Genomic DNA, 14,956 nt, shown 5'->3' with positions numbered 1-14,956 from the left:
TTTCAGAGTCAGAGAGATATAAGGACTCTGAGCAAGAAAATAACAGGGGAAATGTACAAGAAATTGCTTAAAAAGGAATTATAATCTATTACAGGAAAGGAACTGTAAGATAGGAACAATAAAGTGGTGTTGTACAATGAACATGCTCAGAGATTAAGAGAGATTTTTCCATGGAAATGGGGAAAATGGTATAGAGTAAAATGCTCTTGCTCTCTGCATAGTTCAGACCCAACCAGTATTTATGTTTTTGAACCACATGTGTTGCTCTCTTCCTTCCTTTCACTTGCCATCAGTTCTTTCCTCAAGTAAATTTTTTTGAAGACTAGAGGCAAGAATTGGCACTAATTTAGAACTAAATTATTAGTTCTAATTTAGTGCCCATCATATTTAAAACTTCATTTCTCTTCTTTTGAATCCACGAGATCTTCAGCTTTCTTCTGTATATCCACATCTCAAAATTATTATTATTATTCAGGCCTCCGTGGATTCAAAATACTCATCGTGGTAGGTCCTTCCTAGTCTGTCATACCACCCCTTGAGCTCATTGACCATTCTTGCTCTCACCACTCGATCAGGCAATGTATTCCATGGTTCAACCACCCTCCATGCAAAGAAACCACTCTGTACCCTCTTACTCCCAACTTCCTTTCATAACTTTCAGGGATAGGCCCATTGTCAATACTCGTTCCTGCTGTTCCATCAATCGAGAGAACTCCCCAGTGTCAACCCTGTAACTACCTCTCAGCAGTTTAAAAGTCTCAATCATATCATCTCTCCTTCTTCTATCTACCAAACTCTGCGGTCCACATTCCCTCACCTGATCCTCATACTTCCCGCAGAACAGCATTCCTTAAAAGAGCCAACTTAGCCATTACAAGACATTTTTTTATTTGAAAAGTGAATATTTCAGTTTGTTTTTATATTATGTATTTTTCATACTTTCATATTTACAGTATATATATTATTCAAATACAGTTGGTTAATTTTTTTATAAATGAATTTTTTTTTTAATCACCCCAAAAATGAAAAATATTAAAAATGGAAATATCTGATTAATGGCAAAAAAAATTAATGTAAGACAGCTGTGTGAGTAGCCATTGAACATTTTATTGTATGTATGTAATTTACAAATTAGAGTTACGTGAAGGTTTATGGAATGCATTACTTACATAACATCTTACATAACTATACTCAGTATTTGGAACACACTCTCTTCATGCACCTCTAAACCTTGAACCTGCCCTATTATTCCTCTAGTATTAAAACCTACTTCTCCAGGATGAAATACTTCAATAAAGTGTTCATGGACAACTCCACTATGTCTTCTGCATCAATCACTCTATTCCCATTTTTATCATACAATGCCATTCTTCCACAATCATTTTTCCTCCTATTGTCCACATAGCTAAAAAATTCCCTAGGATTTTCTTTGTATCTTAGGGCCAACCTCTTCTCATATTCCAGTTTGCCTTCCTTACCATACCTGTCACTCTCCTGGCCTGAGCCTTATATTCTTCATGCATCTGCTCTCCACCCCTCTTCCTATATCTCTTCCATAACCTCTTTTTCACCTGTAGTTCATTTTTGATATTGTTTCTCATCCACTCTACACCAAATTGTGTGCTCATCTTCACTTGTAGAATGCAGTTTACTGTTGCTGCTAACAAATATTCCTTCACAATTTCCCATAAACTAATGATATCTCAAAGAACCAGTTCTGCCTTGCATGGAAAACTGCCCCCAGTTGATATCTAAGACTTTAAAACCTACTTCTCTAGGATGAAATACTCCAATAAAGTGTTCATTGGACAACTCCACTACGTCTTCTGCATCAGTCACTCTATTCCCATTTTTATCCCACAATGTCATTCGTCCACAATCATTTTTCTTTCTATTGTCCACATAGCTAAAAAATTCCCTAGGATTTTCTTTGTATCTAAGGGCCAACCTCTTCTCATATTCCAGTTTGCCTTCCTTACCATACCTGTCACTCTCCTGGCCTGAGCCTTATATTCTTCATGCATCTGCTCTCCAACCCTCTTCTTATATCTCTTCCATAACCTCTTTTTCACCTGCAATTCATTTTTGATATTGTTTGTCATCCACTCTACACCAAATTGTGTGCTCATCTTCACTTGTAGAATGCAGTTTACTGTTGCTGCTAACAAATATTCCTTCACAATTTCCCATAAACTAATGATAACTCAAAGAACCAATTCTTCCCTGCATGGAACTGCCCCCAGTTGATATCTAATACTATTATAGTCTTAGATATCAACACACCCACCTTATAATTCTACATATGTTCCCTTCTCTTTGATACTCCTGCATGTCTATTCATCTTCCAAGTCAAAACCACATAGTCACTCTCCAACTGGGGGAAAGAGATGTCATCTCAGTTATAATCAGCTCTTCTGATGCTATGACCAAATATAAAACTCTTGAACCTCTTGTTCCCCTCTATTACATGTTGCATAAGACATTTGTCCCTCAAGAATTCTAGAAATTCCATTCCGTTATGAATACATGCATTTTCCTCAATCATTCTTGCACCTGCCAAGCTCACCTGCCTAAACATCTGCTCCTTGACTTGTAGCAACACCCCACTAAATATCCTGTCCTACCCACCTCTGCCTCACACCATATGCTTTCAAAACCATTATCACTGCCCTCCAAAGCCTCCACTCTTAGAGGACATGAGTCATCTCTTATTAAGAGAGACCTCCAGGGAAGCCACATACTATACACACCAGCTATCATACTTATTCTTGAAATCATTCACACTGCTTGCACTCACAACATCCATTCCAATCATGCACCACCACTCTCTCATAGAAAAATCTAGCCTTCACTCCTTAGCAGCCTTCATTCTCAGCTTCCAAGGATGCCCTTTTGTTCTTTCCCCACCCTCCATAAATTGAAAAATTCCATCATTCGAAATACTGTGTGGCCCTTTCAGAAGTTTGTTAGTCTCAATCTGTCTTCATAATCAGTATTCCACAATCCTGATATCATTTTTAACTCTGATTTGTACTCTCTCCAATATATCAGAATCACAATGGAAACCAGGAGAGACCAGACCTGTGCAAAATAGTTTTTACACAGTGTTTAACTTTCTTACATTTGTATCTGTATTCTCTAAGAGCACAAGCTGACCGCCTTGTGAAGAGGCAAAATGAAATCTTTATCATTACATTTGAACATTCGTTTCAGCATTGCAATTATCTTTTGAGTTTTTGCAATTATCTTTTGTATTTGCAATCTTTGCCATATGGCCCCTGAACTTCAACTTCCTATTTACTAACACCTCAAGATCCCTAGTCTCATCAGTTTCTTCTAGCATAATTCCACCAATATAATACGACATTAGATATCTAATTATGCCGAAGTGAATGACTTTACATTTACTGACATTGAACTGATACTCATTTTCCCCTGCCCATAATTCCAGCCTATTCAAATCATTTTGCAAGTATTGCATATCAGCATCATTCCCGGTTACCCTACCTGTCTTTGCATTATCAGCAAATAGCTGTATGTTGCTTGTCAAATCCTTCCCAATATCATTAATGTACAGATTGAATAACAATTGACCAAACACTGATCCTTGTGGTGCACCACTTGTTACCTCAAATCTTGCAGACTCTAATCACCTGTATACCATTTTGTGATATCTGTCTGTCAGCCATCCTCTTATGCATGCTGTATTCTGTCAGAAGCCTTAACAAAATTCAAAAGTATCATGGTGTATCCTTTCCCCTTGTCTACTTCAGTGGTAATATTGTTATAGAATGTGAGCAGGTTCTAAAACATGACCTTTGTTAGATCCTAAATGAAGGAATCTTGGAAAGAAATCATTCATTTAGGGTCTAACATATAAAATTGGAAACATAGAGAAATACCTGCACATCAGTTGTGCAGGTATTTCTGCACAACTTGCTTGCCTTATAAGTTTTAATTAGTTCAAATATGTTAATCTCTTAGTTCGAGTTTTATTTTGTATTGAGCATAATTGAGTGTATGAATTTTGTATTGTGTTTTAGATATTCCAATAAACATGTCATATTTACCTGAACCTGGGTCATGCTTGATTACGATTCCAAATTACCACTTATATAAAAATAGAACTTATTTTGGTGGGAAGGATTTAGACAGTGAATATAAAATATAGATTTAGGTCACGACTGCAATAATCTGAATCTATACGACAGTTAAAATAAGATATTGTGTAGGTAATCTTCAGGCACTAGTATTGTATCCCTGAGCAAGAATCTTTTCTGCTATAGGATACTGGCTGGTGCAGCAAAATATCAATTTGCCAGTATCTGAAGAGGAAACAATCCTAGATATAAAAATAAGATTAAAGCAAGAGGAGAAAGAATAAATAACGAAAGAGAAATATACATTATTAAATGGATAAAAATCCTATGTTTTTATATAGCCAGTAAGTGAAACTCAAGATCGAGAACTACGATCAATGAGTTTCAATGCCGAAAAATATAAGCACACCTTTATGGCATTCGTATAGTGAAGGTATGTAAGTTCTTTTCACTAAGCTTTGATATCTTCCAGGTCTACCTACTCACTGATGAGACCTCAAAAAAGGTTGAAACTGGTCTGGGTAGTGACCTTTTCTCATAATGTAATGACAATATTACATCTCCTAGGAGCTGTGTTTTACATTATGAGAGAATATCAAGATTAGTGAGGGAGCTTGCTCCACCTTTGCTTCGAATTGCCTTCGCCGATAGTTTTTCGGCATTGAAACTCATAGATCATAGTTATCTCATAAATCGTATGTAAGTTCTTTTCACTAAGCTTTAATATCTTCCAGGTCTACCTACTCACTGATGAGACCTCAAAAAAAGGTTGAAACCGGTCTGGGTAGTGATCTCTTCTCATAATGTAATGACAGTATTACATCTCCTAGGAGCTGTGTTTTACATTATGAGAGAATATCAAGAATAGTGAGGGAGCTTGCTCCACCTTGCTTCGAATTGCCTTTGGCAATAGTTTTTCGGCATTGAAACTCATAGATCGTAGTTCTCGATCTTGAGTTTCACTTACTGGCTATATAAAAACATAGGATTTTTATCCATTTAATAACTATTAAGTTGCCAGAAAACTAGCCGTTTGACTTTTCATTTTAATTAGAGAAATATACAACAATAGAGCAGCAGGTAAGATTTTGATTGAGTAAGGTTTTAGTTAAGAAAGGATAGATATAAGTAAAACAACTTAACAAAAAATTAAGTATAAAGTATCAGCTAATTAAGTATATAAATCATATAGTATCATCAATTTAACACCCTCTCATAGTAAACCCATGTTGTTCATTGCAAAGTAGGGATTCACTGTTAACCCATTTCTGAATGCGAGCCCTAACCAATTTTTCCAAAATTTTCACCACTGCTCTTGAGATACTGGATGTTGGAAGTTTATTTTCCACTTGGTTAGACTATAATAAATTTAGTTTAATCCTTTACTTAATTCTTTGTAGGCAAACAAAGTTTGCCCCTGAAGTAGTTCAGGACTGATGCAACTCATAGCAAAGGTGGACCAAGCTCTCGTCGCTCCTTGTCTCAGTATCTCCCATAATGCAAAGCACATCTCCTTACGGACATGTATAATGCTATGCATTAAGGAAAGGGCCATTACCAAGACCGGTTTCGACCTTTATTGAGGTCTCGTCAGTGGGAGGCAGACCCAGAAGTTGTGATACTAAGGCAGAAGCAATGGAGAGGTCATATTTACCTATACGAGTTGCCAAAAGGTGTATCACTTTATTATTAATTTACTCTGGATTTAGAGAAAGATGTTGGAAGTTTATTTTCCACTTGGTTAGACTATAATAATTTAGTTTAATCCTTTACCCAAGTGTAGGCAAACAAAGTTTGCACCTGAAGTAGTTCAGGACTGATGTGCTTTGCATTATGGGAGATACTAAGACAAGGAGTGATGAGAGCTTGGTCCACCTTTGCTATGAGTTGCCTCAGTCCTGAAGGCGCAAACTTTGTTTGCACACACTTGGGTAAAGGATTAAACTAAATTTATTATATCCTGAGATACTAATTGGTTGATAGTTGGATACATCAGTCTTTCCACCACCCTTGTGCATACCTTGTGCATAGGTATGTATGATAATTCCACCCTTGGAATTATCATACATACCTTCCATACCTGAGGATTCTTCCTTGTTTTGAGACTCGTATTAAACAGCCTGCTCGAAGGAACAGCCAGTTCAGCTGAACACTCGTTTAGCACATGTGCTGATATCCCATCAATCCCTATTGCTGAATTCTTATTCAATTTGTACAGCAATTCTAATACCTCGTCCTCATACACCTGCATTTCTTCATCCACTGAAGACTTAACAGTGAGCTCAATGTTGCATACACCAGGTTGGTAGCTTTTAGCAAAATCGGCACTCATTAACTGAACAATCTCTTCTGCATCTGTAACCCTCATGCCATCAGGATTTAGAAGAGTTATTCTTTCATATTCATTCTTTCTTTTTCTTGCAGCATATCGATAGAATTCTTGTGGGTTGTCTTTAGCACACAGAGTCAGTTTCTTTTCATACTCAGACTTTGCTTTCCATACAACAGTTGTGACTATTCTAGCCTACTGCTTATAATGATCATAATGGATATCATTATTCACACAGTATTCCTTCCACATCGTCCTTACAAATCTCTTGCTTAATAAGATTATACATCCATTTGACTCCTACCCTATTTATTCTTCAAACTCTTGGGACACATTCTGATATTGCATCACTTAAGTATTGTTTAAATGCCTCCCATTCCACTGAACTCAGTATACTCCTTAGTCAATCATAATTTCCTAATTTGTAGTTCAGCATGTAACATTTTCTGAATGGAACATTCATAAACTTAGTCACTTCCTAAGTGAGTACCACATGATCTCTGTCACCAACCATAGGCAGAATTGTTACGGCTTTAATGGAAACGCCCTCTGACACTATAATCAAATCTTAACACTCTTTGACCTCGAGTTCCTTCTGTCACATGCTGCTTGAGGAAGTTGTCCCACAGCAGCTCAATAAATGCATTTTCTTCCTTCTCATGAGATTCTACTGCAACTCAATCAATATTTGGATAAGTAAAGTCCCCCATTGTGATTACTCTTATATAATATAATATATATTCTTCTTCTTTCACTATGCCTTATCCCATGTTAAACGGGGTCGGGGCACCGATCTTTAACCTTCCTCTTCCAAGTTCTCCTGTCCAGGGTGTCCTTCAGACTCCATCCTTTCTCCCTAAGATCCTCTTTCACCTTATCCCTCCACCTGAGCTTGAGCCTGCCTCTTTTCCTCCTTCCCTCCAACTCCATATACTCCACTCGTTTACCAACATACTCCTCACTCTTCCTCTCTACATGTCCGAACCACCTCAGCCTACTTTCTTGTATCTTCTTGCCAATTGGTCCCACCTTAACCGTCCCTCTGATGTAGTCATTCCTTATCCTGTCCTTCTTTGTCACACCACTCATCCATCTCAACATCCGCATCTCCGCTACCTCCATCTTCCTCTCCTGTGCCTTTGTTATAGGCCACGTCTTCGCACCATGAAGCATTGACGGCCTTACCACCATCTTATACAGCTTTCCTTTCCTCTTACAACTTACTCTCTTATCGCACAGGACCCCGCTCATCTTCCTCCAGTTCATCCAGCTGCATGTTATTTGGTGCTGTATTTCCTCATCCAGGTCACCATTCCTCTCAACGACTGACCCAAGGTACTTGAATTTCTTCCCTGAAATTAGCCCTTCACCCTGAAATCATATGATCGTATCCTCGTCACTCCCCGTTGACATATATTCAGTCTTTTCCCAGTTAATTTTCATGCCTCTCTCCTCCAATACCTTTCTCCACTCTTCCAAGGTATTTTCAAGCTTCTCTCAAGATGATTCGCATAGAACAATGTCGTTGGCAAACAGCATGCTCCATAGTGCCTCCTTCTTGACATCCTCCACTAGTACATCCATGACCAGGTCAAAGAGGTAGGAGCTCAGAACTGACCCTTGGTGTAGCCCTACGACAATGGGGAACCCTTCTGTCATGCCGACACTAGACCTGACCTGAGTTTCTGTTCCCTCATACATCTCCTTCACCAACCTCATGTACTTCTCTGACACCTCCCTTCTTCCTCATACACCTCCATTCCTCCTGCCTCGCCACTCTGTCGTATATAATATGATATATATAATAGTATATAATTTCTTGGTATCTTTAATTTATAGCATTTCTGTTTGAATGTTATCTTGACACCGGGGCTTTCCTGTCTTTATTTGCTCTATAGCTCTTAATATTTATTCTTTTAGTATTGGAGGACCATCTTCAAGATTAGTAAACTCTGGTATTATTTATCTTTTCTCATCTCTGAAAAGAGCTGAAATGTATTCATCCAGCCTTTTCTTAATTTAAAAGTTGTGTGGATTATTCACTCTCTTATTCGTCATTTCTTTAATTTTTTGGTGTACCTCTCTGGTCTTCCATTAGAGAATGGAAGAAAATCTAAATGATGAGCAAACAAGAGACAGGAGTACTGTTCACCAAATATTGATGTTAAGATTAATCGTGGAGAAAGTACAAAAGAGAAATATTCATGCCTACTTTGTTCACTTTCAGAAAGCATTTGACACTATGGTTCAGATAGTGGCATGGGCTGTACTTGAATCTTATGGAGTGTACAAGAACCTGATGTGTGTAATGCAGAATATCAGTAATAATGCAGATACTGCCTGGAGAAATTGTGGAATAACAGGAATATGGTTCCTGACAAGAAACATGAAATGTTTATCGTGATTTTGAAAAAAAAAAAAAAGAGAGAGAGAGAGAGAAAAACAGTCAATGTCATATAAGAAAATGCAAGTGGAATTTCAATTCAAGGTACAAAAATCAGTAATTTACAATATGCAGATGACATAGTTGTTACTGAAGAAGAACAGTTCTGAAGTGATGAAGGAAAGAGATAGGATGATTGGTAATAAACATTGAAAAAACTAAAACAGTGACTGAGAAAAGAGGATGAAAAAAAGCAATTTAAATTAAAATTTGTTAACTTTCATGTATCTAGGGTGAAACATGACGTATGATTTATACTATAAAAAAGAGAGAATATTTAGAATAACAAAAGTAAACCTATAGGCAATGGGTAAGATATAGAAAAGTAAATAATTCGGCCTTGCCAGCAACTGCTGGGAACACTCACATGTTTATAAGTGCTCTCTGTGATGTGAGACATAGATAATGGTTAAATACTGCGAGATAAATATTAACATTTGAAAGAAACATGGAAGGTTCTATGCAATGAGTTCAAAAGGTAAATGGATAACAACAGAAAGATTAAAACTTTTCTGTTTCTAGTATAATGCATGGTATAAACAGAAGATGAGCCAGGATGAGAGTAGGTTGCAGTGTGGAAAGAGATTGAAGGATATGATCACCTGACAATGGACGGGGGGGGGGGGCAAAGAATGGAAGAAATTCAGAAATATCAATTACAACATCCTTAAATTTGGGGATCTGATCTTTTGTGATCTTTTTTCTTATCATGCATCGTCTTCTAATGTATGACTTTACATCTGAAATATGTTAAGAATGATCCCATTACATAAAAATTCATTGAATGGTGTGGGTAGGGGGTTCAGATAGCACTGCACAAGGTAAAAGGTTTCAGAAACTGCAGTTCAACAAATTAATATCTCTATACCTAGAGTAAAATCAAAATTCCAAGCATCCCGAATGAAGTCAATTCTGAAGATGTTGAATATTTTTCTTAGGAGGAAGATGTGCTTTCAGACATTCGCTTACCTTCGTCATGACCTTTGGGAATATGGCACCGTTTCTGAACCACGAAATTGGGTGGGTGGGGACAAGGTACTAAGACAAACATATTGTATCTAGGATGAAATCCTCTCTCATAATGGGGACTGCATTGGAAGGTGTCTCCCAGTCAGGTACGAGGGTGGTCTGAAAAGTTCTCGACCATATATGGACACTATCGGCAAGATTCTTTTTTTTTCTAAGTTGGTACATCTGTTATAAGCATCCATGTGAAATTGCAAGTCATTCTATCAAGTAGTTTGTTTTATACAGCTGTCTGAAGCAAAAGCGTTGCCTGTATCCCTTGAAATGGATAAAATTCAGTATCGTGTAGTTATAAAATTATTTGTAAAAGAAGGTTTAACGCCAAAAGAAATTCATTTGAAGTTCATAAAAGTTTATGGGCACTCTTCTCCTTCCTCCTTCGACAATTAAGAAATGGGCTGCCAAGTTTAAACATGGCCATAGCAGTCTTGACGATGATCCACGTGAAGGATGTACAAAAAGTGTAACACCAGAAATCATTGATCAAGTGCACGATGTGGTTGGATGACCGACGAGTCAAAGTGCGTGAAATTGCTGAGACTGTAGGCATTTCAAAAGAATGTGTAGGATATATTTTACATGAAGAATTGCAAATGAAAAAGCTTTGCACAAGATGGGTGCTGCATTTGCTCGCAGCAGATCAAAAATGCACTCGCATGAAAATTTCTGTACAGTGCTTGGTGCGTTTTAACAAGAATAAAACTGATTTTGTGCGTTGATTTATTTTTATTACTATGGATGAGACTTGGATTCACCATTACACACTATGATCTCCAAATAGTAGTCAAAGCAGTGGACAGACGCCAGGTGTTCAGTGTCAAAGAAGACAAAGTCGGTACCATCAGCAGGAAAAGTCATGGCACTGGTATTTTGGGATGCTAAAGGCATTTTGTTTATTAATTATCTTGAAAAGGGTAAAACAGTAACCAAGGGAATATTATTCTGATATTTTAACCAGACTAGATGAAAAAATTTATGAGAAAAGACCCGGTTTGCAGAAGAAAAAAAATCATCTTTCATTAGGACAATGCACTTACACACAAAGGTGTTTTGGCAATGGGAAAATTATTGTTGGAACATCCACCTTATTCCCCAGATTTGTCTCCCTCTGACTTCTATCTCTTCCTTGCTGGTCAACATTTTTCTTCGAATCAAGAGTTAATTGCAGCTGTGAAGGGGTATTTTGCAGATCTTACTGAGAACCACTATAGGGATGGGAAAATGGTGCTGGAGCATCACTGGAATAAATGTATTAGTCTTAAGGGAGATTATGCTGAAAAATAAAAATAATTTTGAAATTATAAAATTGTTCATTTTTAGGCCGAGAACTTTTACCAGATGAACATCATCTGTATTGTAGTTTGTCAGTAGTTTCTTTGAATAAGTGTATACAGGACCAACAATTTCTACCTTGTGTGCTTTTCACAGTCAAGGCAGTGTTGACTCTAAATGGTGTTTATAGTTATCACTACAGCCATACTTGGAACAGTCAGATTCCACATATAGTTATTTAGTCAAGATATCAGAGACAGTTTAATAAGATTGTATTTATAGGTTTACAGCACATTTGTGTTAGATCGTATAGATCATATTGCAAAATGTGGTTGAAAACATTTTCTCTATGATGTGATTGCATCACAGAGCTTCACCACACTTCATAAGGTCCTAAAGTATCTTTATCAAAGCTTTCCTGAAAGACGGATTTCTCAAGATGGACCAGTCATGTGTTCTCATCAGTTATCCAACCTAAATACTGTGGTTTGTATTTGTGGGGTTGTTTGAATCGCTTTTGTACCCTATTTCAGTGGGGAATTTTGTGAGCTGTGGGAACATGTTGAATAAGCATGATGTCATTGAACACCAGCATGGAACTTTTTAACCTGTAAGGTTGCCACATCAAATTCCCAAGTGAATCACAATGATTATAATTTTGAACATTTGCTGTGAGGTATGTTTATCTTACTGTGATTCTTTTTCCCAATTATCAAGCGGGTAGAGGTTTATTTTTTTGCTCTTTGCCTTATGTCTGCATTGCAGATTGTTGGAATTTCTGCTGCCACTACTAGAAATAGCTGTATTTCTTAAAGGGAATGTTTGTTGACCCTTGTTTCAATAAGGAATCTGTGCATTTGAACATGCTGTCAGACTGCTTCTTATTCTTAATGAACAGCTGCTAATTCTTCTGAACTGGCCATTGTAGGTTAGATTGGATACAAAAGATCATAAACAGTAAGGAAACTTAAAAATGCAAAAATCTTTCAGGCAAGGCTGAATGCCAGCGAAAGTTTAACTGAAACCATTAAATTAAAATGATATATTTTATGTGTTTACTTTCCTAATGTAGTAAAGAATCAGCAGAGCAGTAATAGGGTTCATTGATAAAAAAATCCTTAACGTAATAGATTTTTGACATAAATGATGGTGAGATGAGACTAAACATAAATATGTCCTGTGTGGGCTTCTTTTGAAAAACTGTGAAACAGCACTCATCCACCTGATTGACAAAAAAAGGGTGAGGGTATACTATGAGTGCTTTCAATCTCAACTAATAGCTTTGCTAAGGATATAGTTATTGCTTATTGAACCTTGCCAAGGAAAAATTGTCATCAGCATATCTTATAATAGCTTATGACTTTAACATGAATGTTGTGAAGAAGATGTACTTTATTCATAATTCCCCATTAAGCAGTTAGCCATTGCAGAGAAAAAAAGCAATTCTTATCACTGTCCCTTCTCTTTAGCAAACTTGTATCTAAACATGATTGCTAAACATTTGACTTCTGAAAGATTTTCAGCTTTAAAGTTATGTCTGATATTTACTTCGTTTGAATTTTCCTAATCCTTATGAAGTTGGCAATATTTGGGCAGAAATGAAATATTCTTTTTAATGTAAACTTAGTTTCACACTAGAAAAAAATAAATAAAAATAAAGTATATGATGATGTGTATCAAGAATGCATTCCCTCTTATCCTACTACTTATAGATCTTTGTTATCATTATTATTATAGCTGAATTTCAATTCAATATTTAACATCTCTTTACAGATGGCACATGCAGTAGCACAAAGATTAGAAACAGATCCATACTTATTACAGTTTTTCCGAGCTCAGAAGTAAGTATTATGAAGATTATTATTTTTTCCTAAAGCACCCACACATATTGTATTATTATATAATAAAAAAACTAGTTTTTGGATGCTGCAGATCCTTTAGTATATATTTTTGTTATGCTTTGTGGGATATATAGATAAACACCTTGTGGTTTTCGTTTAAGTGCTTATATCTTTCTTCACTTGCATGTTACCTTGTGTCTGTGAATAAAGTTACACACTAAAGTGCATTGATTATTTTTTAAAACATTTTTGCATGTGGGTGTCTCCACACACAAACGTTTGTAAACCTGTAGAGTAAATTAGTACCATGATTATTATTGAAGGATTTTTTAATCATTTATTTTATTTTATTTTTTGCATTTTTTTATTTATTTATAAAAATAATAATAATGATGAAAGACCAATTTCCATGTCTCTGGACCAAACTTTTGCAACCCACTTCTCACGTTGAATAAATGGGCAGTGGCCTCACACACCAGTTAATGAATACAATGATAAACTGATGCCCATAGTGGGATTCAAACACTCTGCAGGCCATGCTTATGTTAATGATATAAATAAAATCACTGACTTTGGTATATTAAGCTTATTAAGCAAGAGATCCAGAAGAGGAAGATGATGTGGAAAGAATATCTTGAGAATAAGAGTGAGAGGAGTTATGAAATATATGAAGCTCAGTCCAGAAAAGTAACGAGCATTGTGAGGAAAGCTAAGTCAGAGTATGAAAAGAAATTAGCCATGCAAGCTAAAGGCAATCCAAAAGAATTTTATAGTTCTGCCGCAAGCAAAAGAAAGAATGAATGAATGGGGAAGAATAACTTTATTGACTGTAGATGGTACTCGTGTGTCGGATACTAATGAGATTTTTTAGTTAATGAGTGCTCACTTTACTAAGGTATATCAACCAGGTGTATATAACATCATGCACAGTACTGCTACATTGGATGAACAGTTAGAGATTCATGAAAATGAGGTTGAAGAACTGTTGCATAACCTGGATAAGAATTTATCTATAGGGACAGATGGAATATCAGCCCATTTGCTAAAAGACTGTTCAGCCGAATTGACTACACCTTTCGCATATTTGTATAACTTGAGTCTCAGCTCGAGAACTCTACACAGGAATGGAAGGAATGTGTGATAGTTCTATTGTACAAGCATGGTGCAAAAAATAATGTGTCTAACTACTGACTCTGGTCAGAATCTCTGGTATTGGTAGTGAAGATTTTAGACAAGTTGGTAAGAACTTGCATACAGAAATGGGTAGACAAACATGCTATACTCTGCAAGCAACAGAATGGGTTTACTAAAGGAAGGTCATGTTTTAGCAATTTGCTCATATTTTATAGCAGTGTTAATGCCAAGTTGGATAAAGGGAATGACACACTATAATAATGTTGGATTTTTCTAAAGCATTTGATAGGATACTATGCAAAAGGCTGTTGCATAAACTGGAGAATATGGGATTGGAATATAAACTCTTCACTTGGATCAGGAGATGATTGACAGACAGATAACAAAAAGTGGTACACAGTGGGTGTGAATCTGCCAGATTTAAGGTGACCAGTGGTATACTTCAGGGTTCAGACCTTGGGCCATTATTGTTCAGTCTATACATTAATGGCATCAGGCAGAATCTGACATCAGATGTGCAATTGTTTGCCGATGGTGCAAAGATAGTCAGGGAAAATCAAGGATGCTATTGATATTCAGTAATTACAAAATGATTTCAATAGACTGGAAATTTGGACAAATGAAAATGGCTGTCAATTTAATGGTAGTAAGTGTAAAGTTATGCACTTTGGTGTGATTAGAGTTCCAGCAGCGTATTATATTAGCAGGGTTATGCTACAAGAAACTGAAGAGGCAAGGGATTTTGGCAAAGGTCACATAGCAGAAGTTGCAAATACAACTCAGTGGATAATTGTGATGTTGAAGCAAACCT

General features: G+C 36.6%; 1 protein-coding gene across 1 annotated transcript in view; it reads left to right on the top strand.

Moving 5' to 3' along the window:
- The window catches only part of Usp7 (Ubiquitin-specific protease 7), a 747,694-nt gene that overhangs the window by 530,339 nt on the left and 202,399 nt on the right, over positions 1 to 14,956 (top strand). The window contains exon 24 of the mRNA XM_090397965.1: positions 12,944 to 13,011. Coding sequence (XP_090254091.1) covers positions 12,944 to 13,011 — 68 coding nt within the window. The remainder of the gene's footprint in view (positions 1 to 12,943; positions 13,012 to 14,956) is intronic.

Source organism: Typopeltis vanoorti, chromosome 9 (genome assembly GCF_054136105.1).
Source record: "Typopeltis vanoorti isolate ZY-2024b chromosome 9, IOZ_Tvanoo_1.0, whole genome shotgun sequence".
NCBI lineage: Eukaryota > Metazoa > Arthropoda > Arachnida > Uropygi > Thelyphonidae > Typopeltis > Typopeltis vanoorti.
This window is presented reverse-complemented; position numbering and strand designations above follow the sequence as displayed.